The following is a 25,683-nucleotide window of genomic DNA, read 5'->3' as shown; positions in this document are numbered from 1 at the left end:
CTACCCCAAGACAGGATGGATTGCCCTTTAGCACTCCATGGTGCTTTCAATATTCTTCTCCAGCAGCACAACAATTCAAACGCACTGATTCTTCTTCTGTCTTCCCGTATTCAATGTGCAACCTTCACATTCGTATAAGGCAATTGAAAATACCATGCCTTGGGTCAGGGATACCTCAGTCTTCAAAGTAACATCCATGCTTTCAACTCTAAAGAGGTCTTGTGCACCAGATTTACCTAATACAACTTGTTTTTTGATCTTTACTGCTGCTTTCCATAAGCACTGCTTGTGGATGCAAGCAGGACAAAATTATTAGCCATTTCATCCCCCCAACCACTCTCCATTTATCATGATGTTACCTATTGGTCCAGTAGTGAGGATTCTGATCTTTACATTGAGTTGTATTCCACAGTGAAGGCTAAAATCTTTCATCTGCACTAGCATGTGCTTTAAGTCCTCCTCATTTTCACCAAGCAAGGTTGTGTCATCTGCAAACAGGCTGTTAATAAGCCTTCCTCCAGTCCTGATGCCCATTTCTTTATATTCCAGCTTCTCTGATTAGTTGACCAGCATACACATTGAATAAGTACAGTGAGAGGATACACCCTGATGAACATCTTTCCTGATTTTAAATCATGTAGCATTTCCTTATTCTGTTTACATAACTGCTTCTTGATCTATGTATAAGCACAATGAAGAATAAAAAATATTCAGGGATTCCCATTTGTCGCAATGTTAACCATAGTGCGTATGATCCACACATATGCCTTTCCTTAGTCAATAAAGCACAAACAACTTTCTGGTATTCTCTGTCAGCCAACATCCACCTGACATCAGCTAAGATATCCCGTGTTCCATGTCTTCTGAATCTGGTGTGAAATTCTGGCAGCTCCCCCCCGTTAATGTACTGCTGCAACTATCACTGGATGATCTTCAGCAAAATGTCACTTGCATGTAGATATCGGTCTAGACTTTGAGCATTCTGTTGGGTCACCTTTTGGGGAATGGGTACAAATATGAATCGTTTCCACTCAGTTGGCCAAGCAGCTGTCTTCCATATTTCCTGGCACAGATGACTCCAGTGCTTCATCAGCCTGTTGAAACATTTCAATTGGTAGCCTATTAATTCCTAGAGCCTTGTGTTTTCCTAATTCTTTCAGTGCAACTTGAACTTCTTCCTTCAGCACTACTGGTTCTTGCACATATGCTACCTCCCAAAATGGTAGAATGTCAACACCCACTTTTACATTTCTTTCTTGCCTGTCTTTTCAATGACCTTTTACTTTCTTCATGATGTTCTTGCTACCCTCCCACAGCTCATCAGGACTTCTGCCATCAGTGTTCAGTGTGTCAAACATGTTCTTGAAATGTGCTCAAAATTCAGGAAAGATAGATTGACTTAACATTTTATTTTTCTTCTTGTAGACTTTCTGTAAGTTTCTTCAGCTTTGGCCACAGGTGTAGTCAGTTTGATATCTTTGCATTCCATCTATGTAGTCACCCTCTGTGTTGCCATAAAAGGTATTTGCAAGACCATATTACTGGTCTTGCAAAATCCTATCATGTGATCTCCAGCTTATTTTCTACCATCAAGACCCTATGGTTACAGTACCAATCCTTCCTCTCCTTCCTTGAAAAAGTTATTTCCAACGTTTGATTTTTAATTGCCAATAATTATCAATGACCTTTGATTACATGTTTTATCAATTTCAGACGGAAGGAACTGGTAGAATTCTTCAGTTTCTTCATCACCAGCTTCTGAGCTTGTTCCAGAAATTTGATTAATAATTGTATTGACTGGATTTCCTTGAAGATGGCTGGATATAATCCTATCACAGACTGATTTGTAAATCAAGATTGATTTTGCAATGTCCTTTTTGACAATGAAAGCCACGGCATTCCTCCTGATTGTGTTATTCCTAGAACAGTAAATCATGATTTTCTGATCAAAATGCCCAAAACCAGTCCATTTCAGCTCACTAAGCCTAGGATATTGATCTTTATGTGATCAATTAAATTTTTGACAACTTCTAATTTTCCTAGATTTATACTTTGCACATATCGTTATGATCATTAGCTGAGCTTTGCAACTGTTTGTCCTTGAGTCATGACCCTTCAGCAAATTAAGAATTCAGAGGCTCCACGCCAACAGGCTTTACTCCCATCATACAACCATGGTTGATTCCACTCCAAGAAATCAGCTCCTCCTCAGTTACATGTGCAGTGCCCTCCAAGCCGAGATGACCACCCTCCAGGACTCTCTGACAATCTTCTGCTTCCATTTACTAGGCCTTCGGTAAGTGAAAATGTCTTGAAGCTATGCTTAAGGTTTTCAGTGGCTCTTTCCTCCAAAGTGGACAATTGATCCTTCTTCTTTGTCTGCTTTCAGTCCTTCCTAGGCTCCCCAAATCCATTCACCCTTTTTTTGATACATTTTCCCATCTTTTGAGCTTTGTTTGGGATAAATGCTATTCTTTTGGTCTTGCATTGTTAACTGTTCTGAGGGAATAGAATTTGTATTTGAAAAATGGTTTTATATTTCTATTGCAGTAGCTTTTTAAAAATAAAAACTTTGCCATGTAATACTTTCCTTTTTATTAGTTATTGTGTTTAATTAAAATAATTTCACCTTTTTCATTTGGCACTTTTTTTTAGGGAAACATATAGGTTAGGTTATCTACACAAAATAAAGAGGTGGAATACATACATATATATATGTATGTATTTTTAATACCCATAGTCAAAGAGTTTTATTTACCTGAAGATCATTTTGAGGATTCCAGTCAGAATCAAAAATTATGCATGTATCAGCTGCAGTTAAGTTGATGCCTAATCCACCAGCTCGTGTACACAGAAGAAAAACAAATCGATCTGAATCAGGCTTACTGAATCGATCTATAGCAGCTTGTCGTAGATTCCCTCGGACTCGCCCATCTATTCGCTCATATAAATATCTATCAAAATAAAGACAATAAAGACAAATATAATGAAAATGAAGACACATTCTATCAAATATAAAGTCAGCTGTTCTACATCATGTTCACTATAAAATTAAGAATTATCATCCCAACAGTTTTTATGATTTTATACTTCTGGGAAAAATACAAAGTTACATAAAAATTAAAAAACAAAAAGCAAAACCCTCTGTAGTCCTGAATATAGTGGTGACTCATCACAACTGACTCTTCAGTGTCTGTTTTGTACTATCTGTTAATACTTGATTGGACTATTTGTGCCTTTAATAAAATAAGCCCAACTAAATGTCATTATGAGCATCATTTTTAGTAACTGGAGTAACAATAGCTCCTATTTTCATCTCCTGAAACATATTATTAGTTTGTTAATAATAACATAAACTACAGACACAGAGAGAGAGACACACACACACACACACACACGAGGGGGTACCCCCTCCCCCAAAAAACTTGAATGCTTGCCCCCCCTCGAGTTTTTTCTTTCAAAGCTAAGTATTTAAAAATTTTTTTTACAAAACAACTTATCACCTTCAAAGTACTCTCTATTAAACTTAATTCATTTGTCAAATCTGCAATTCCATTCTTGGAAATATTTTTCAAATCCATCTGTTTGGATGACTGACAGCACCTCACTTGTTTTTTCTTCATCTCTTCTAAGTCATCAAATCACTGTTCTTTCATTTCCCTCTTCATTCACGGAAACAAAAAGGAAGTCCCAAGAGCGAGGTCAGGCGAGTAAGGTGTGTAAGGCAAGAGAGGCATGCTGTTCTTTTGGCAAAAACTGCTGATGCACTGGGATGGCTGCATGAGCAGGTATATTATCATGGCAGCAAAACCCCTATCTGCCACAAATCAGGCCTTTTTTGTCGCACACTCTTACGCAATCTTTTCAGAACTTCTAAACAGAAAGTTTGATTAACAGTCTGACCTGGTAGAATGAATTCCAAGTGCACTATGAGTCGACATTTTCATCTGTTCCATCAGTAGACAGATATCCAGAATGAGGTTTGTCATCAATCAACATTTCACCTTTTTGAAACGACAAACCCACTCATACACTTGAGTTTTTCCTATTGCGCTGTCCTGGTAAGCTGTTTTCAACATCACAACAGTTTCTGTGACATTTTTCCCAAGCAGGAAACAAAATTTTATAGCCACATGCTATGTTCTTAAATCGGCCACCACAAAAAACAAAGTTTGAGCGAAATTGCTTTTACAAAAAAATTCACTGTGACCACAGAGAACCTTCCCAGGTGGCAAAGATGTGTACTACAAAAGCTCTGCTCTACTTGACACAATTCTGTTTTTTTTTTTTTGTACCTCTGTGTGTGTGTGTGTGTATACTTAATAACACTATAATAAATACCACACAAGACTTTTAAAAAGCACAAAATCATTCTTCTCTGTCCTCAAGGCAGGTTATTCTTTCAGGTGATATGCTTATACACTACCTGGCAAGTTATCTTCTGGTTCAAGACATTTCTTTTCACCTATGACTGACTGGAGTGTTTTAACAGGAGCTGCATTGTTATTGGTAAACCACTGTCATCTAGTCAATTCCAACTCATAGCAACCCTATAAGATTGAGCAGAACTATCCTGTAGGGTCTCCAAAGCTGTAATATTTACAGAAACAGGCTGTAAAAGTGGCTAGTGACTTTGAACTGCTGGGTTTTTGATTAGTAGCAGTATGTTTAAAAGCTGTGTTACCAGGGCTTCTTATTTAATTATCAGTTAAACAGTGTATAAGGAGCCCTGTTGACAATGTCAGGTAAGTTAGCCTGCTAACCAGAAGGGTAGGGGTTCAAACCCATTCACCGTTCTAAAGGAGAAAGATGAACTTGTCTGCTCCCATAAGCCTTGGAAAATCTTGTACAGGTCACCATAAATAAAAATCAACTCAATGGCAGTCAAGTTTTTGGCTTAGACAATATTTAACCTTATCTTGTTACATATACATAAATGCACACACACACAAATAAAAACAATATTTTAAAAATTGGAAAAGATTAAACATGCATACATTTTATATCATTTATGGTAAGCATAATCAATTAAGGTTCTAACTATAACAACAAAATAGATCCAAAAGAGATAATAAATCACCCTCTGTTGAAAATGATAAAAAGAAAAATCACCCTCTGTTGTGAAGACAATATTCTAAATAAATGTATTTAAGTGACATAATTACTAGAAAGTTTTAAAATCATATGAAATATACTTGATAAGCCCTTACCTATGTCAAGAATACATAGAAATTTGCTGTATTTTCTTATTCGATTTCCTTAGCCTCACCAACTACTACAAAAAATGTCTGATGATGGCAGAAAATGTGATTGATACATTTGCTCTATGGATAGTTATAAAAGCTGTAAGAGCCCCAATAAAATGATTTATAGAAAAAAGAAAGCAATGTTTTGAACAGTAAAAAAAAAAGAAAGAAAACATATATCACATAATACTCATAGGTTTAAATGGGTTTGTTCTAGGTAAAGGAAAATATGTGAGCAAAGCTAAGGTATAGAAAAGCACTACAAAAACCGTAATAACATACATGTAGCATAATTCAGTATTTAGTTCAATGAATTACAGCAATACTCTTGTGATGGGTCAGAATTGACTCCACAGCAGTGAGTCTGGAGTTTACCTTTTATGTATCAGATAGTCCTCCAGGATATCGAGGCAGCGTACCATCTGAGAGAAGATGAGTACTTTATGACCGCCTGCTTTCATTTTGGGAAGCAATTTATCGATCAGGACCAATTTACCAGCAGACTGGATCATTGCTTGAAGATGAAAATCAGAAGCAGCTGGATTATAAGTATCTCTAAATTCTCCAAGTATTTTTTCCTCAGCACCTGTCAAACAGACAACTCTCAATTACATTGTTTTATCTATAGATTAGTATTCCTCTGCTTTGGTTACATCATTTTCTGATGACAACTATATTACTTTTATTAGAATTATTTATATTTGGGGCTAAATTCCTACCAACACCAAGCTATAATTTCCTTGAGGGCAAGAAAAATGGCATGCATTTTCTAGTAATCCCAGATACCTATCATAATGCTTCATATGCATTCATATTCACTAAAACTTAGTGGATATTATAGAACAAAGAATTAAAGGGTCTGTCGTCCTAATGCAGGCAGGTAGACACATTTATTACTAAACAAAAATGTAATATTTGAGCATCAATCATGATCCTAATTAATCTGGATGTAAGCATGGACATCCAACTGGCCATTAAGACAGACAAGAAAAAATAAAAGGAGAAACCATATTACACATGTTTGATCCATATTTTCTCTAGAGAAATCTGGACCTCTTAACCTATCCAGCCATAAATGAGCCCCAGAAATGCAAGAAGAAACTTTAGTTACTAGGCTTAGAAACGTACTGTCTTAGATAAAGTGTAGATGGATGTAGATTTCTAAAAATAAATGAAAAGTCTCAAATATCGTGCAGAGAGAAGCCTGGCAACAAACAGAGAAGATCTGAAGAAGTTAAAATGAAGAATTATTGTATGAATGCACAAAAATTGAGGGGCACCTAATGGGAAAGGAAACAGGGGTGGGGAGGGCAAGGGGGTAAGGATAAATCCATAGATTCACAAGGATTAAACCAGTGGAGAAATAATCAGTCCAAATTAAACAGAACTCAACTACTGAAACCTCCTAGACTGAATGGGGTGTTGCAGTAATGCAGTTGTCTATGTCCAGTGGCTCTGAACATATGCGATGCTTCAGAAATCTAGAGTGAGGAGTTTTGATCCCTTCCTTTCCCTCTGAAAGCCACCACAGCTATTGTGGTAGCTTGGCCATTCATGATTGCTGTTAAAAGAAACAAGTGCATTTGTTTGTAAGTCTTTCCAGCTACCTTTTATAAGGTATGGATGATTACAGCACTTCCTGAGTTCCATCATGGTATTAACCAAGTTAGGGACATTCGTTTGTCCTGCTCCTTTAGATAAAAATGAAAAGTTCTTCTCCAAAATAGCTCGGTAGTATTTCTTTTGAATATTAGTAAGCTCTACTTCAATGATGGTTTCTTCCTTAGGTGCCAATTTCTTTTCTACATCTTCTTTCAATCGTCTCAGCATCATTGGTTTCAGGATAGCCTGAAGCTTCTGTACCTGCATACAACATACAAAGATATATAACATATGTACACACAAAATTACACACATGAATTAATTATAACAATAAGAAATTTGGGGATACTACTACTTTTTGTTTTGGCTTCCATAACGATTTGGGATACTTCTTTAAAAGGGCAATAGTATACCTGTTCTTCTGTTTTCAGATCCCCAAATTCTTGCATAAATGTTGATTCAGAGGGAAACCTTAATGGTTCAAGAAAATGAAGAAGACTGAATAGTTCTTCAACTGTATTTTGGAGAGGTGTACCAGTCAAAAGCACCTTGTGTTCCTAGATAAAACAAGAATACATCACATCAAATACCAAAGTAAGAAAATATATATGAAAGCTAATTTAGGGCTTCATATGTTCAGTGATTGAGAAGGAAATATATTTCTGACTGTAATTTTAGAGTCAACTCAAAAATACCTTCAAAGTCTTACTTCTCCAGTCACTTGTTAAAATTCTTAATTATTATTGCAATACGTGACTTTGCAGTCAATTAATTTTCACGTATTCATGTCTTAAAAAGTAGTTCTAAATAAGTTTAGATGCATACTTTAGGTAGTCCCCCAAATAAACTTTTCCTATTTCTCAGTACTCTACCACTCTTGGTACGGTTTGTTTTTTTTTAAACAACAAAATCATTTTAGCTACTGGTCTAAGAACACATGCTCAAATCTTTCGAATATAATCAAAGAACATAAATGGCTAAGTAGAATATGCTAGAATTCCATAAAAAATTCAGTAAAGCAATCAGAAAGAAGAACACAGGAAAAAATTTTAAAATGGTGTTATAAATTATTATAATTTGAAAATGGTTTTAACAATAAGTGATAAACTAAGTATTCACATATATCTGTATATCTCCGTATACATGTAAAAGCAAGTAAGTAATACAGAAAGATACAGACCAAAGTGTACATACATACTGAGAAGAGGAGTTGACTTGGGGGTGAGGAACGCTTGAAGAGGGAGTAAAAGAAGGTGGCTTACAATTTTTACTACAATTTGGCTAATTTGAGTTATTCAAGTGTTCACATGCTAATTATGTGCTTTCAGTAAAAATCAAAATACAAAAGAAAATCTGTATTTCAAGGCAACAAAAATACCAAAGAAGATAATGATTTTAAAAAATAATTTTTATCATTTCCAACCAATACATGTTAGGCTTGTAAAATACGTCATACTTTTATCAAAAAGTATCTGAATAATATTATAGCTTTACACATAAAAAGGAAGGTTCATTAAGAGATTTATGGCTAAAATTTATGGCCTTACAGTACAAAAGTTTCCCCCCTTTTTTTTCAATACGAAAATCAATTGCTAAAGCTTTTTGGTGGAATGAGTTAAAAATAATTAATTCTAAGGAACTGGGAAGATGTTTCCTTACAAAATGTAAGCCCTGGTGGCTTAATTGGTTTCACATTGGGCTACTAACCACAGAAGGTCAAGATCAGCGTTTCAGATCGGGATTTCAACACCACCAGCAGTTCCAGGATGAGTGTCTTCTTCCCTTAAAGGGTTACAAGTCTTGGAAACTCAAAGGGGCAGTTCTACGCTGTCCTATATGGCTGCTATGAATTAAATTGGCAGTGAGTTTGGTTTGGTTGGAATCAAAGCAAGAAATATAAATTACCACAGATGGTATTTAGATACCTATATATTCTAAAATAAAAAAGAAAGTAAGTTTTAGCATTTGCCCTGTGACTGTTGGACATTTTATTTTATAGTTATGAAAATGAAATAAATCATAATAATAGCATTAAATTATTTACCAGATTCATGAGTTTCAAGCCTTCTAGGAGTTTACAATTTTTATTTTTTAACCTATGTGCTTCATCAATAATTACACATCGCCATTCAATTGCATTAAGTTCTCCACATCCTCCAAGGATCATTTCAAAAGTAGTGATGATGGCTTGGAATCTGTAAGCACCTCGAATGATATGCCCCTAGAAATTTATTGTAAGACACAACAATTTGTCAGAATGTCTTAATTTCATTTTTGTATTCATGTAAAATAGTATAAAACATATCTAATGACTTCTGCTCAAACACATTTTCCAATGACATTTTAACATATTCATAGACATTCCCTTAAATGAGTTTTATAATTAAAATCTTATCAGAGTGCTAGGTTTTCAAGAGTGTTAAAATTATCCCACACACAATTACCTAATTTATAACTGTTTCCCAATAAACCTTCCCTGGTAAAATGTTTTATGTAATTTCTGAGAGCCATCTGGTGAGACTTCAATAATAGCATTTATTAACTACAACAATAAGTTCAGACATATAATGACAAATGAGAGCTAATAGACAAATTACCTATCCAAATAAATTAGTTAGCAAATGTTTACTGAGTATGTGCCAGCTCTTGCTCTAATTCCTGGAAATATAACAATAAACAAAATAGACTAAAGTAACTGCCCAAGTGGAATTCACACACCAATTATTCTGAGTGCAGGATACAGCCATTAAGAAAACAACCCCCGCCCCCCCAAAAAAAGTTACAATATTTTCTAGTTAGAATGGCAAAACATCTATTTTTCTTGGAATAAACTAAAACTTATTTGTGAAGTACCAGCCTTTTGATATATCACAGCTTGCTAATATTTTGTTATGGATTGTTACATTCATGTTCACGTGAGACCTAAAATAGAGTGGATGATAACAAAAGCAAAAAAAAGAAAAGAAAACCGAATAACAGCAGGAAGGTAAAAGATGACAAGGGCTTTGGACTACAATAAAACAAAGATGTGGAATATATAGCATAGAGATAGAGTAATGAATGCAATTTTAAGTAGGATTGTCAGGAGGACATTACTGAGACGTTGACATCTGAGCAAAAATCCCAGAGGATGAGGGAGAAAGTCATCCTGCTATCTTGAGAGGAATGCATTCATGGAAAAAGCAGCACCAAGTGTGAAGGCCTAAGTTGGGGGACTATATGGCAGTATTCAAAATACTACCAAGGAGCCAGAGTGATGGAAGCAGAATGGAGGTTGAGCTGTGTGAGCACTTGAAAGTTACGCAATAAGCTACTATATGATGTTGAGACAAACTATAATAACGTGTTTTAAAAGCAACACTGTAGCCTGTATGATGAACACAGTCAGAAAAATGTCAAGGACAGGGTCATTGAGATAAGTTAAGAAGCTTTCATAATAATCAAAGCAATTTTGAAGGCAGAGTCAGGAATTTGCTGATGGATAGATGTGGAATGACAAAGAGAGGACTAACTCTAAAGGTTTTTTCTTAAGCAAGTAGCAAATGATGATGCTATTTACTGAAATTAGAATGTTCCGGATTTTGTTTGGGGGCATGTAACTTTGAAATGTGACAGATATGTCTCTGCAGTTTAAGAAAGAGGTTAGTGATACACATACATTTGGCAGCTCCAGCAGTATAACTGGTATTTAAAACTATGAGACATGACTAAAATCTGAATGAGTATAGATAGACCTAAGGGTCTTGAAGACTTGAGTCCTGGGTCACCTCAAACTAAGTCATTCAAACCTAAGGAAAAGGGAAAGGAACCGGTAAGGGGGTTTGAGAAGAAAAGGGTAGTAATGTAGGAGAGTACGAAGTCCTAGAACCCAAGTGAAGAAAAGTATTTAAAAGGGCTTGAAAATGAGTAACTAAGAAAGTAAAGGCTAAGATGGCATATTACATTATATGTTGAATTACATAAATTCAAATTAGCTTAATTAGGCAATTTCGTGTATACCTGCCATTAAATTGAAAAATAACTCAAGGGATATATCATTAAAATAAATATGAAGTATAAATCTGCAATATTTATTCAGCTCTAAAACAAACTGGAATAAGATCTATTCATCTAAACTGATATTTTAATACTTACAAAGGTAGAGTGACAAGGAGAGGATTTCAGTTTAACTCTAAGATTTTTAGCTTTGGCTAAGATTTTTATTATGCTTGCTTTAAAAATGAAAAGGCTAAACTAGGACAGTTCTTGAGGAACTGACTTATATTTTCCTTTGTGATTTTGGAGAAACTATATATGCTTTATTTTCATTTGTAAAATGCAAATAGTATTACTATTTTTCATGGTTAGTATACCTACTCCACTTAATGACTTAAATTCTGAGATTTTTCACTTATGATAATAAGAAAAAAATACTATCTGACAATTTTTGTCATTAACAATGAGGTGCAAGGAGGGAACCACACTGGCAGTTTTGCTAAAGTTATATGTAAAGTTGGCTTGGCCATGATTCTGAGTGGTTTGGGAGTTTTGTGATGATCTAACTTTGGTAATTACATGATGATGAAATTTGGCAGTTATGATGTAGTCATCCACCATTTTGACAACTGATGTAGTCAGCCATTACTTTCTTATAATGACCCATTCTTTAGATGCAGTGTAAAAAGTAAGTGAAATATGTAAATATTAATCATAAGTGCCACTAGGGTCTCTGGCTCTTCAGAATGAAGATGAGGTTCTCTGCTACTGTAAAGATTTGCAAACTCAAAAACTTACAAGAGCAGTTCTACTTTGTCCTACAGGTTTGCTTTTCTTAGATGGCAGTGAGTGTTTTTGTTTCAGCCCAAAAAACAAAAGTTAAGTATCAAAAACACTTACATTAAAATATATTTGAAAAGACTAACTCTAGAAGTTATTCCTCTATTTAAATACAGATGTGTTTCTGACATGAGCTATCTTTATCTGTAGAAACTTAAAACCTCTTTAAATACAATTTTAGAATTTATAAGTTACCATAAAATATAATATTTAATACTACTGCTTATCACATTTAAGAATCTTCTAGCTTTTTACGGTGATGTTTGTATTCAATCTATAAAATATATTAAAATAATTGACCTTGTTATCTCTTAAATTCCAGAGATTTTAATTGTGCTCACTATAAAAATGAGAAGGCTCAGCTAACTCATGATTGTAATACCAGATGGCTCAACAAATTTATAAACATATGATCAAAAAGAATAAAATAGCATTAAGGAAATTAGACAATAACCTACCTATGACATAACATAATCCAAAGATACAAAGATGGCAGTATTTGGTAGAAATGAGAATAAAGAATAATACAGATCTCTAATTTCATAGAAATGTAATTGTTTGAACCATACAAATAGGGGGAAAATGAAGTAAATTCATCCATTTTTAACTTCCAGAGGTAGAAAATCACTTATAATTGAAAGGCAAAAGGAATATGCATAAGCTTATTTTTACTATCATATAGCATAATGTTAAAATGATCCTTAGAGAAGAATTAATAAAGAAAAAGGAAATGTCATTGAGGTAAAGTGCCAGATGATAGACTTTTTTCCAATTAAAACGTACAATTTTGTACAAATTGTGTTTTTTACTGATTTGCTTTTTATTTCTAAATAAAGATCACACTCAGGACTAGCTTGGCACTTAATACTTTCTGGTGTTAGCTTATAACAAGAATATTCTTTCCTATGTGCCATCTCTTAATCTTAAAATCTCAGTAGTCTTGAGAACATTAAGAAATCCCCTCCTAAAGAGCAAGCGGCTAATGTTAAACAAAACACCATTAGTGTATAGTGGAAAGAGAAAAACCAACAAGCCACAATTTAGAGTAATCAAGCCCTCAAAGAAAAAGAACTAAGATATGCTCATAAAACAAACACACCAAATTTCTAAAATCAAAATTTAGGTAATATAAAAGAGAACTTATGATCTCACCTCACTAGGCATTTAAACCTATGGATATCACTGAAGATTTAAATTAAATTTTAAAAAGAGAAAACAAGAGCAAAAGAGGTAGTCAATAAACTAAAAATAAATGTAACATATGTTTAAACACCATTAATACAACAACTACTCTGGTTTGAAAACATTTATGGAATATAGTTAAATTTGTACAACTATATAGATCAGCATACTTCTTTGGAGTTAACTAGAGCATGAAATTGATTCTCATTATTCTCTTAACTTACCAAAGTAGTAATAATATAGACATAGTAAAGGTAACTAAAATTTCTTCTGAATTTCAAAGTAGTTGGTATATGTTTGTTTTCTTTGACCCTGACTTTTCACACTAGTTATAAGATGAAACCACAGCAAAATTATCATTCACATACCTGTGAGTCCCTGAAGTACATCTCATATTGCTGTATCATTTGTCTGCTAATTAAGCTTCCATGATAAACTACAACATTAATATCAGTCCATGTACGAAATTCTCTCTCCCAGTTTGCAATAGTAGAAAGTGGAGCAATAATCAGGAAGGGTCCTCGTATACCAGTTAGAAGGATTTCGGAGAGGAATGTAATTGATTGAATGGTTTTGCCAAGACCCATTTCATCTGCTAAAATGCAGTTTCGTCTGAAACAAACAAGCTTATTATCTATACATATATTGGGTTTTCTATATGCTAAAATGCTTTTAAAGATCAATATACAAAAATTATCAAAAAGCAAATAGAAAAATACTTGCATTTATTAAAATGTAAAATTGTTGAAGTGCAAATTACAATTTCATTAAATCCCATAAAGAGGAAACTATAGATTTTTGTAGCTACAAAATAAAGGCATCACTTATTAAATATTTACTTTGTTTACAAGAGTGAAATAGCAAGAGCAAGGCAAGCTAAACATATTATTAATTCAAGAAGCATTTATTAAATATCTTCTATGTCTCAGAGGATTGAATACCGAAAAACAGATCTTATTCTTTGCCTTCTAGCATTTTTATCTATTAGAGGATAGATATATATGAATACATGCATACTATGTAAGCAGTCATGTAATATGGTACCACACATGCACAAATAAAGTACTGATTTCCAACCTTGACTATGAATTAGAGGAACCTGCGGAGTTTGCAGGGTGCTGGGAAGAGGGGATCTGATACTATGTTTCTCCCCTACAGATTCTGATACATAAAGTATGAAGTAAGGTCAAAGCAGCTACAATGTTTAAATAAGTTCTATTAGTTTTTTGATGTATGGCTGGTTAAGAACCATCAGAATTAAGTTTACTATGGAAGCTAAGAAGACTAAGTGCCAAAATCTGCCTGGAAAAGACGAGCAAAAGATCCAGAGAGGAAGTCAGTAATGTGTAGCATTTTGCCTGAGGACACAGAAAGGAAGCAAAAGTATAAATGCCACTATCATCTGGGGACCGCAAGTTTAATATGCTTTTAAGGGAAGAGGGAAGGAGCAGTCATACATAAAGGAAGAAATATTCTATCATGCAGCAAGGAATCAGAAATACGTATTTTAAAAACCTAATGAGATTAGACTTCTGTTTCAAAGTTTATTCTGTTGTTATTATGGATAGTAGAGAATGGGGTGAGAAGGTTAGGACACAAATTGAAAAATATTGTTAATAATATAGGGAAGAAAGGACCTGAATTAAAAGAAGAAAACTGATTAGAGAATTTTTAGTTAGAATAAACTAAGACATATGGGTACAGAATGCCAGATTTTCAGTTTGGATTATTATTAATGGTGATACAAATTATGGAGCAATAAATTTGAAATGGAACTGATAGAAAACGATAAGGTTGATTTTGGATTTGCTATGTTTTTAAAAATCCTTGAAACAGACAAGAGATAAATAGAAATATAGGCCTAGAACTTAAAGTAATGCCTTAGAGATTTAAATATGATCCAATAGAATATTGATCAATGGAAACAGAGTGGAAGCTATACTATGCTTAGAGAGCTAAAAAGAGAGTCATGTGTAAAAACAACAGAAATAAAAAATCCAAATATCTTTAAAAAAAAAAAGGAACAATAGCAAAGATTTTTTAATGGAAAGGTCACATTTGTATGGGAAAGCTAAGAGAATCACATTGTGGAAGTTGGTAAGCAGAAAAGTTTAAAGAATAAAGAGTAGCCATAAGGATTCAATGCAATCGAGAGACAAAAAGTAAATGCTGATAAAATACTCTATCAATTTAAAAATCAGTATTTTCAGACAAATGACAAAATCCAAATCCAAGCTAGAATAATGAAAAGAGAATTAGAGGTGAGGAAATGGGGAAAGGTAGTGCAAGCTACTTGTGATAGTTAGGTTTTTTATGCCAACATGGTACCTGTAAGAAGATATGGGTGGAATTTAGCCTATAAATCAGTTCGCAGTTTGACGACCTCTTTTGGAGGCATGACCAAGATAAATGGCTCTCCAAGGCTGGAGCCTCTCTCTCAGGTGGTTGTACCGGCACATTGCCTGATTTAGCTGCCCTATTTCAACATGTGTACTGTGCTACCTGTGGGCCAAGCCAACCATGGTCTGCATTGCTATGTCATGCTGATCCATGCCACAGCCCTGCTCCACCATGTCGTGTCTGCTGTCTGCAGGGCAACTCCACTTGTCTTGCTACCACTCTAGACACCTTTCCTCCCACTAGCCACTTTGCATTGTTTCACCACACTGCTGTTACTGGCCTCTGCTATACCTCACGACTTCATCTTCCTACTGTTTGCTTCCTTGACCTTGGACTAGGGACTGCACAAGTTAGAAGGGCCTTCAGTATATTAACTATCCCACAAAAGTGAGTTGGACTGAATGAGTTCTCTGTACTGCTGTTATATTCCTTTTTCACTACATAAACTTATCCTTATATATATAAAATTATAAGTGTCCTGGGTTTTGCTTCTCTAGAGAACCCTGCCTAACACACTATTCTTCCTAAAACTTTGGCAAAGAAGTTACAAAAAGAGTTCAAACTGAGCTATAAGGACAAGTGGGATCAAGAGAAGGCTTATTTTCGGTTAGAAAGAAAAGAGGAGCAGAATCAAGAGAGGATTTATTTTTTTCATTTTTGCCAAGTTGAACTCAAACTTGTTCTTGCAGGGATAACCTTAGTCTTCAAAATAAGAGAAAGAGAAGTGACAAGTAACTGAAACAAGGTTCTGAGAAGATGGAGTAAAATGACTTATAAGAGTTAAGTCTTTGCCCTGTGGAGGATCTTTCAATTGCAATACATGAGAAATACAGGTTAAGAATAGCTAAGGATGAAAGTATAATTTTTAAGATTGGCATGAGGGCAGGCAAGAAGTTGAATAAGTTCACCTGCTAAGCTTGGACTTGTCAATGAAGTAATCCTAAATAGACAGTGAAAGGTTGGGTCACTAGGTTTGAGGGAAGTGATGAAAGTTTATAACAGACAATATGGGAAAAGGGAAAGGGCACCTATGAGCTTAGGCACAAGGAAAAAAGTCTTGATAACTATTTTACCTGGGTAGTTCTCTTAGGAAAAATTAGGAAATATAAATTAGGAAAAAGGGTACTTTAAACTTATCCTTAAAAAATCATGTAAGAAGTAAAAACATGGAAAACTGATTTTGAATAAATTTGAATTTTCAAATATTGCTTTCATTGCTAATAACAATGCCTTTATTTGCTCTTCTGTAAATACTAGTATACCTATTTCCTAATCACAGTACTAATTTTCACTCCTGTAACAATGCTCTTCATTTTAATAAGTGAAATGATGATAATGTTCTATAAAGCATTCCTAACAACTTAGCAAAAAATGAACAAAACTGTGGTATTTTATTACTTGTTGCTGTTTTGAGTTGCTGTTCAGTTCTGACTCATGACAATACTATGTGTGCAAAGTAGAACTGTTCCATGAGATTTAACACGGCCATGACCATGACCTCTTGGAAGAAGAATGCAAAGGGATAGTTTTGAACAACCAAACTTTCAGCTAATAGTCAAGTGTGTAATTCTTTGCACCACTATGCAGGGACTCCTAATTTATTATTAACTTCCTATATTTTGTATTCTATTCCTTATTGGTTATGATATTCTACTTTTTAAAAGTCTTACATTAAAAAATAGTGATCTGATTCCTACAGGAATAGCTAGATGATAACTCAGAGACATGAAACCCAGTAGGCAGCACAGTAGTATAAGCTGATAAAGTGGAAAAGTACTGTAACATGGTAGATATTGTTATTCTAAGACAGATTTTTCAAATTTGATTATTCATCACCATACCAACTCTCTTCTATTTTGATTGATACACTCTTTAAGGACAACTACAGTTAAAATTTAAAATTGTAATTCACATATTTTCTGGAGGTAGACGAATTTTAAAGGGTGAAGATTTTATATCAGTAATAGTATATAAATAGCTATATATTTTACTCAGCATATTTTAGCACACAGGAGGAGCCTTCAGGAAGTTCCGGAAAAATTGCACTACCTTTAAAATTCATTTTTCTATGAACTTTTTGAAGTCCTCTTGGATAAAGAAGAGAACAAACACTAAAAGTTTTCCATTAACTTATACTACTTACCTATTGTACCAATTGAACAAGAGCCAGTTGAGTCCTTCCAGTTGATATTCCCTGAGTTGGTTGCCATTTTTATAGTCCCTGGATTGATCTATTTTTTTCCAAATATTAGAGGGAGGACGATCCTTTGTGAAGAAACAAAGAATGAGTGATGTGTACTAGATTCTTCTCATGTATTTCAAATCTCTAATACAGCGTATTCAAGATAACTGAATTGCTTTTAAAATAATGCTAAAAGTTTAATCCTGCATGATATTATAATAAATTCAACCATACCTTTGAGGAGCAAATTATTTCTACATAAACTCTTCCAGGAAACCAAAGAGGAATGATTACTTCCCAACTCATTTTTATTGGGGTAATATTGCCAAAATCAGACAAATAAGTTAAAACAAAACTACAAACCAATATGCTCCATGAACATAGATGTAAAACTTAACAAAACTGTACCGATGGAATATATTATACAGATGGTTAATGCATCATGACCAAATAAAATATACTTCTAGAAGGCTGCTTTAAGTTGAAACCCATTAATATTTATCAATAGACCCAAAAATAAAAATGCTTATTTAAACCAAACCAAACTCAATGCCATTGAGTCAATGCTGACTCATAGAGATCCCCTGTGGGTGTCGAGACTGAATGTTCACAGGAGTAGAAAGCCCAGTCTTTCTCTAACAGAGCTGCTAGTGATTTCAAACTGCCGACCATACAGATGACAGTCCAACACGTAACCCCTACACCACAAGGTCTCTTGTTAATTTCAACAAATGTAGAAAATTCAACATATATTTCTGATTTAAAAACTCATTAAAATATGAATAGAAGAAAACTTAACTCATTAAAAATGCATCTACACACAACCCACAGCAAATATCATCATACAAGACTGGATCCTTTCTTTCTAAATTCAGGAACAAGGTAATAATGTCCATTATTATTACTTCTATTTTACACTGTTAGAAGTTCTACCCAGTGCAGTAAAGCAGGTCAAGTGTGTTAGGCTGGGCTGTCTACAGAAACAAATCCAGTGTCACTTATCTATGTATAAGAAAGAGTTTTCCATCTTTATATAATGAATTAATTATATATGGAGAAGGCATCTCAACCCAGTCCAACTCAAGTCCCTAAGTCCAATGCTACTCCCTACGTCCATCTTCAGACTCATAAAGCCATGTGTCAGTGATACAGAGTGGTGAAGCAGGAAGATCACAGAGTGGTGCTTTCACAGTCATGAGATCCAAAGTTGGTAGGGCAGCGATAGTTCTCAGGGTTAGCAGCAGAGTTCCAGCAAGCAGGAAGGGCGAAGGGGTGTGTGTGGATGGGAGTGTAGAGAAAGATAGATAAAGAGAGGGGGTGAGTTAAGGTTTCCAGTTTCTTCTTATTAGAAGGCCACATCCCCAAGGAAGTATCATCAGGTTGCACCCTGATTGACAGGTAGGATTCTACACTTCCATACATCTTCAAGTGGACATACAATCACCTAACTACCAGGCAAAGGAAAATGTCTTATTCACAGAATGTGATTTTTTAATGTAGAAAATCTTGTATAATCTCCAAAAGAAAGCTACTAGAACAAGTAGCTGGTTTTAGCAATTACTGTTTTGTAAATGTACAAGTCAGATTTGTGGAAGAGTAAAGTGTCCTAAAACAGACCCAAATGACTGATTGTGTAAAGTTGGAAAAGTAATTTAGTTATGAAAAAACATTTTGTCAACAAATGGTGTGAGAACAACTAGATACCATGTGCAGGTTATGAACTTTAATCCATAAATTGCAAAAATTTGAACATTAAATAAAAAATATATGAATGTAACTTAAAATCTCTTAAAAGACAAAGGAGAAAAATTTTGTGATCCCCAGTGATGCAATGATTCAGTGTAAAAAAATTTAACCAAACAACCAAAAAAACCGCAACCACCATGTATACTAGAAATGGGAAGAGTGCTGACACATTTTGGGGGCTGCAAAGAATGTCAGAGAACAAACAGAAAGCTAATTTCCCTACACTACAATAAAAAACTTTTTTAAAAATTAGAATTGTTTTCATAAAAAACATTATATAAGATGATGAAATAAGAAGTCAGAATGGGAAAAAAACATTTGCAAAACATATAACTTATATCTAATAAAAGAAGCTAGAATAGGTAAATAGTACTCATAGCTCAATGATTTTTAAAAGTCAATTAAAAAATGAGTATAATATTTAAATACAGTTTACCAAAGAAATACTAAGGGCAAATATGAAAAGATATTCAATATTAATTATTAGAGAAATACTAAGATAATAACAAACTCAACAAACTTTATCAAGGAAATGAAACAACTAAAACTCTCCCATACTGCTGGTGAGAATATAAAATAGTATGACCACTTAGCTACAGATTACCAACTTCTTAAAAAGTTAAGCATACACCAGCTGTTACATTCTAACGCATTTACTCAATAAAAAGAAATACATATTATGCAAAGACTTATATAATAATATTCATAGCAGCTTTGTTTTTAATGGTCAAAAACTAGAAACAAAAGTTTATCAATGTAAATAGATAAAAAAAATTGTAAAACAATGCTTTACAACAGCATACTATTCAGTAGTAAAAAATGAAAATTCTTAATACAAGCAAAATGAATCTCAAAATTATTGTGCTGCATGGGTGAAACCATACAATAACAAAATAATATACAGTGAAATATAGAGTTCTTGATTCTATTTACATAAAATCCTAGAATGTGAAAACTAATGGATAGTGACATAAAGAAAATTATTAAGTGCGTAGGCATGGAATGTAGCGAGGAAGTGGGGGAGATCATGTGATAGGCAATGATTATAAACAGGCATAGAATAAATTTAGGGGTAACTAATTTATAATCTTGATGGTGGTGACGTCAAAAGTTATTAAACTATATATTTTAAATATATGCAGTTTATTGCACATCACTTCAACCTCGATAAAGCTACTTTTAAAAGAATGAAAAATGTAGATGATATATATCAGGTATTTTTTGCCACCAGTATTCTACTTTACATATATCTCTATACCATTTTTTATATTTATGTTGTTGCTCTCATGTGCCTTTAAGTTGGTTCCAACTCGCAGTGATTATGTTCAACAGAACAAAACATTGCCCGGTGCTGCATCAATTTCACAATTGTAGTTATGTCAGATTCCATTGCAGCAAACATTGTTCAAACCATCTCATTGAAAACCTTCCTGACCCTCTACTTTACAGAGCACCATGTCCTTTTCCAGGAATTGGTCCCTGCATTGACAGCACATGAAATCTCACCAGCCTTGCTTCTAAGGAAAATTCTGGATGCACTTCTTTCAAGACAGATTTGTTTTTTCTTCTGGTGGTCCATGGTACTTCAATATTCTTTGCCAACACCATAATTCAAATGCATCAATTGCTCTACAGTCTTTCTTATTCAATGTCCAGCTTTCACATGCATGTGAGGTAACTGAAAATACCATGCCTTGGACAGGATCACAGTAGTTCTCAAAACAATCTTTGAGTTCTTCAGCATTTTAAGGAGGTCTTTTGTAGCAGATTTGTCCAATGCAAAACATTGTTTGATTTCTTGAGGATGGCTGCTTCCATGAAGGTTGATTGTGGATTTCTGACAATTTCAATCTTTTCTCTGAATATAATGATGTTGTCTTTTGGTCTAAATGTAATGATATTTATAATGCATTGTAACTCACACGGAAGGTTGTAGTCTTTGATCGTCATCAGTAAGCAGTTAAAATCCTCTTCCCTCTCAGCAAGTAAAGTTATGTTACCTTTGTATCAAAGGTTGTTAATGAGTTTCCTTCAAACCCTGTTGCTGTATTCTTTACATAATGTTATTGTCTTGAATTATTTGCTCAATAGAAAAAGAGAGTAAATATGATAAAAAGATATAACCCTGAAAGACACCTTTCCTGGTTTTAAAACATTCCATATGCTTTTATTTTGTTCCAATAACTGCTACTTGATCTATGCATAGGTTCTTCGTGAATAAAATTAGGTATCTTGAAATTCCTTCTTTGTAATGTTACCCATAGTTTGTTGTGACCTACACAGTCAAATGCCTTTATATAGTCAATAAAACACAAGTAAACAGCTTTCTGGTATTCTCTTCCAGTCATGATCATATGAAGCCAGCAATGATATACATCACTCATAACACGTCTTCTTCTGAATCTGGCTTGAATTTCAGGAAGCTGTCTATATACGGCTATAACTTTTAAAATTGTTCAGCAAAAACTTGCTCGATTGTAATATTAAATGATATTATTCTACAACTACCACATTTTGTTGGGTCACTTTTCTTAGAAATGGACACAAGTAGGGATCTCTTTAAGTCAGATGGCCTTCAAAATTTTCTGTCATTGACTAGTGTTTCCTGTGCTGTGTGAGTTGGCTGAAACACTTCGAGTAGAACTCTGTCAATTCTTAGAGCCTTCTTTTTACTTAGTGTCTTTAGTGCAGCTTAGACTTCTTTCTTCAATAACATTGGTTCTTGAGCAGATGTTACCTCCTGAAATGGTTGAATGCTGATCCACTTTTTCTGGCACAGTGACTGTGTATTTCTTCCATTTTCTTTTGATGCTTCCTACATCATTCAATATTTCCCCCCTCGAATCACAATATTGTAACTCACGGCTTAAGTTTTTTCTTCAGTTCTTTAATCATGAAAAATGCAGAGCATTTTCTTCTTTTTGGGTTTTCCAACTCCAGGTCTTTGTATATTTCATTACAATACTTGTTTTATTTATTTAAAAGGTAAATTTCTTTTACTTATTTGTTTAAAAGACAAGTTCACATTTTTCCATTTACTTTCACTGTTTTATGTTTAAAAGGAAGTTTCAGAGTCTCTTCCATCATCTCACGTTGGCCTTTTTTCCCCTTTCCTGTCTTTGTTTTGCTTTATGTATGATGTTTCTAATGTCAACTCACAATTCATGTGGTCTTCCATCATTAGGGTTTAAGGTGCCAAATCTATTCTTGAGATGTTTTCTAAATTTAGGTCATGGGAAACCCTGATGGTATTTAAAATATTGGTAGCATAACTTTAAGCATCACAGCAACACATAAGTTACCACAATTCAACAAACTGACTGCCCATTGGTGGTTGATATTTATAAGTCAAAGTATTTCTTTTTTGGTTTATTGTAGAAGTATATATTATTAACTTGGGCAGGAACTGGACAGATAAATACAGCAATAAGGAATTAACAAAAGGATAAAAAGGTTTTATTTTAAAAGATAGGAACAAAGCACACTATACATAGATCTATATATACTTTTTCATTAATATGTAGTGCTATTAACTACTTATTTAAATTTATTCTTTCTTCCTCATTAATAAAAAAAATTATGCCATGAATTTATTCTGGTTAACTAATGCATAAACTTTTTGTAGATTGCCAGATAGGTGGAAAAACAGAATTAACCTATACTCCCAAAACAGTATTTCTCAAACTACTAGTTAAAATAAATTCCACATCAAGTCATATTCAGTGTGTTTTTTTTCCTCAGCAATTCCATCACTACTAATATTTTATTAACTTGCATTAGAGTAAAATTTCATTAAACAAATGCTCTACCACCCAGTCATTTCTGATTCATAGTGACACTACAAGACAGAGGAGAGCTGTTCTTTAGGTTTCTGTGACTCAGTCTTAATGAGCACAAAATGATTTATTCCCCGTAGCATCTTTGTGTAATGCTTTGTGGATTTGAACAGCCAACACCGCAGCACTGTCCTGACCCATCAGGGTTCTGTTTTGCTCTCCAGTGCTCTCTACTTTAAAAAGTGCTGTAAATTATTCTGATGTGCACTTCTGGTTAAGAACTATTGTTTCAAGGAATGGCTTACCTGGTGAGGTTACATTAATACATAGTCCTCACTCCCCAAATAAAATCATTCTCTTTTATAACATCCCTCAACACATTTATTTCTAAACTAATTGCTTTGTCTGTTTCATGGGTCAAGGAAAGGCATTTAGAAATAAGAGGAATAGAAGTGAGCTACCGTGTTCTTGATAACAGTCTTTGGGCATTACTGGAAGAAAAAGTAAAGAGATCAGAAAACAGTAACTATTAAAAATATAGTATGCCACTTTCTGTGGAACATTTCATTTATTTCCTTCTCTTAATTCAATTATCTCACAGTTATCCTGGCAGCCTTTCTAACACTGGTATTGATCTGAAAGTGATTTCTTCCTGTGTTATCACAGAAATTTCTATGATCTCATTATATTAAAAGAAAAATAGTCCAAAGTATTTGAAAAAAATCATTAACACTTCTTGATGTCAACTTCCTTGGGTTGAATGCCAATAAAGTCACAAAACAACAATACCAATGTTTTGAAAATAATGGAAGGAAAAAATTTAACATGCCTCCCAAAACAAAACAAAACAAAAACCCCCAAGTCAGTGCAGTCTATCAATTAAGACTTCTAGTGATCTAGTGAAGAACTGCTTCAGACAGTGCCTGAGACTAAATCTTTAAGGGAGCTGACATTTCATCTTTCTCCACCAACCTTGTAGTTAGTAGGCCACTGCTTAAATACACTATACCATCAAGGTTCTTAGTAACTTTCCACAGCCTTCTATAATTCTATAGGTTTGTAGAAAAATTAAAAAACCTATGCAAATTTCTCATGGAGGGAATAGACATATAGTTTGTAATCTGTTAAAAAAAATCAGTGTACCCTGGTGGCCTAGTAGTTAGTTACACATTGATCTGCTAACTAAGGTTGAGCTGCTAACTAATTAAGCTGCTAACACATTGAGCTGCCAACTAATTAAGCTGTTAATATATTAAACTGCTAACTAATTAAGCTGCTGTTAGTTACACGTTGAGCTTTAAACCAAGGTCAGTGGCTCGAAGCAATGGGCTTTATGCTCCCAGTAGAGTCTCGGTATGAGAAACGCATGTGGGTAGGGGTGGGCGGGAGAGCAGTTCTGCACAGTACTATAGGGTCATTATGTGTCAGCCTTGATGGCAGTGAGTGCCTAATTTAACAACATTTATATTAAAAATTAAAATCTGACATTAAACCTGTTAAATAAAGAAATGGTAAGATTTTATTTAATTATTGAAGAAATATTCTTACCAAATGTCTTGTATCAGGGCTTGAAGCTTGCAATTGTTCAAACTCTTCTATTTTTGTAAGATCTACATCTTCTTTTAGTTCCCAAGTACTATCTTCATATGGCAATGAACACCACTTTATTAAGTAGTAAATAACAGGCTGTAAAAATATTTATTTTTATTGTACAACTTTGAAATAGAGAAGAATAAATAGGGACTAGTTAGATATAGTTTAAATATACTTAAACGGGGATTAGTCATATATTAAACTATATCAATAAATAAAATATTTAGATTTTTTGATAATCAGCCATTTAAAAATAGTTATAATTTTACTATTTAGACAGTTTCAGATCTTTCTTACTTAAATTTTTTTCCCCCTGAAATATTTACCTCACCAGTATCCTTATCTTCACAAAATGAAACTTCTAATACTCTGTCTACTTCAACATAGTCTGGGTTAAATGGTTCTTCTTCCATCTAAAATTAAAAAGTAATTTAATTGATATCTGAGAAACAAGTATAAAGATCATGGTGAAATAAAGACAAATTAGTATCTACCCACCAAAAGAAAAAAAAATTTACTTAAGTTTGATTTCAGTTAAATATCCAATTAAATAAATGACAAGCACTGAAAAAAATATCCAATTTATAGAATTTTTTCATTTAGCCTCCAAAGAATACTTAGGATACTTGTACAGATTATATGTGTATGTTATAAACCAAGTAACACTAAGAAATAAGGTATTCCAGAGAAATAAATTACTATAAAGCTATTTTCTTAAAAATGTCTTAAAATTAGTCTGACCTTTTCTTTTTATACTTTCCTCACATTGTTCTTCTTTCTTTAAAAACCTACCACTCTATCTATTCCCCTCTTCCCCAATGACTCCACAGGTGTGGGATATAAAAAGACTTTTCCCCAGCTTTGTCTTCTCCAAAGATATGCCAAACATTAGAGGCTGTCTTGCCAGAACATGGTGGAAGGTCAGATGCTTAGAGATATTCTCCCTAAAGGCATTCAGCCACCAGTCTGGTCGACTGTAGGTGGGGCTCATACCCTGCTGATAAGGATAGTAATCCTTTCCATGGAGAGCCAGGGAACAGGTCAAACCTGCTCAGTGACATCCAAAGTTAGGCTGCCATCCTGAATCTAGGGTCTGCCCATCTTGCCCCAGGTATAACCCTAATCCCTCCCCTTCCTATTG

At 34.0% G+C, this 25,683-nt stretch overlaps 1 protein-coding gene across 8 annotated transcripts in view; it reads right to left on the bottom strand.

The window, feature by feature from the left end:
• Positions 1-25,683, bottom strand: part of CHD9 (chromodomain helicase DNA binding protein 9) — a 179,771-nt gene that overhangs the window by 76,969 nt on the left and 77,119 nt on the right. For all 8 annotated transcript variants that reach the window (XM_045293606.1, XM_030886607.2, XM_030886606.2 and 5 more), the window contains 9 exons: positions 24,869-24,955; positions 24,498-24,635; positions 17,389-17,510; positions 13,214-13,457; positions 8,893-9,069; positions 7,262-7,405; positions 6,854-7,109; positions 5,622-5,832; positions 2,759-2,954 (listed from right to left, as the gene is read on the bottom strand). In XM_045293606.1, coding sequence (XP_045149541.1) covers positions 2,759-2,954; positions 5,622-5,832; positions 6,854-7,109; positions 7,262-7,405; positions 8,893-9,069; positions 13,214-13,457; positions 17,389-17,510; positions 24,498-24,635; positions 24,869-24,955 — 1,575 coding nt within the window. The remainder of the gene's footprint in view (positions 1-2,758; positions 2,955-5,621; positions 5,833-6,853; positions 7,110-7,261; positions 7,406-8,892; positions 9,070-13,213; positions 13,458-17,388; positions 17,511-24,497; positions 24,636-24,868; positions 24,956-25,683) is intronic.

Source organism: Echinops telfairi, unplaced genomic scaffold (assembly GCF_000313985.2).
Source record: "Echinops telfairi isolate 266 unplaced genomic scaffold, ASM31398v2 ScPeMD7_2291;HRSCAF=2852, whole genome shotgun sequence".
NCBI lineage: Eukaryota > Metazoa > Chordata > Mammalia > Afrosoricida > Tenrecidae > Echinops > Echinops telfairi.
The sequence above is the reverse complement of the archived record's forward strand: the minus strand, read 5'-3'. Positions and strand labels throughout refer to the sequence as shown.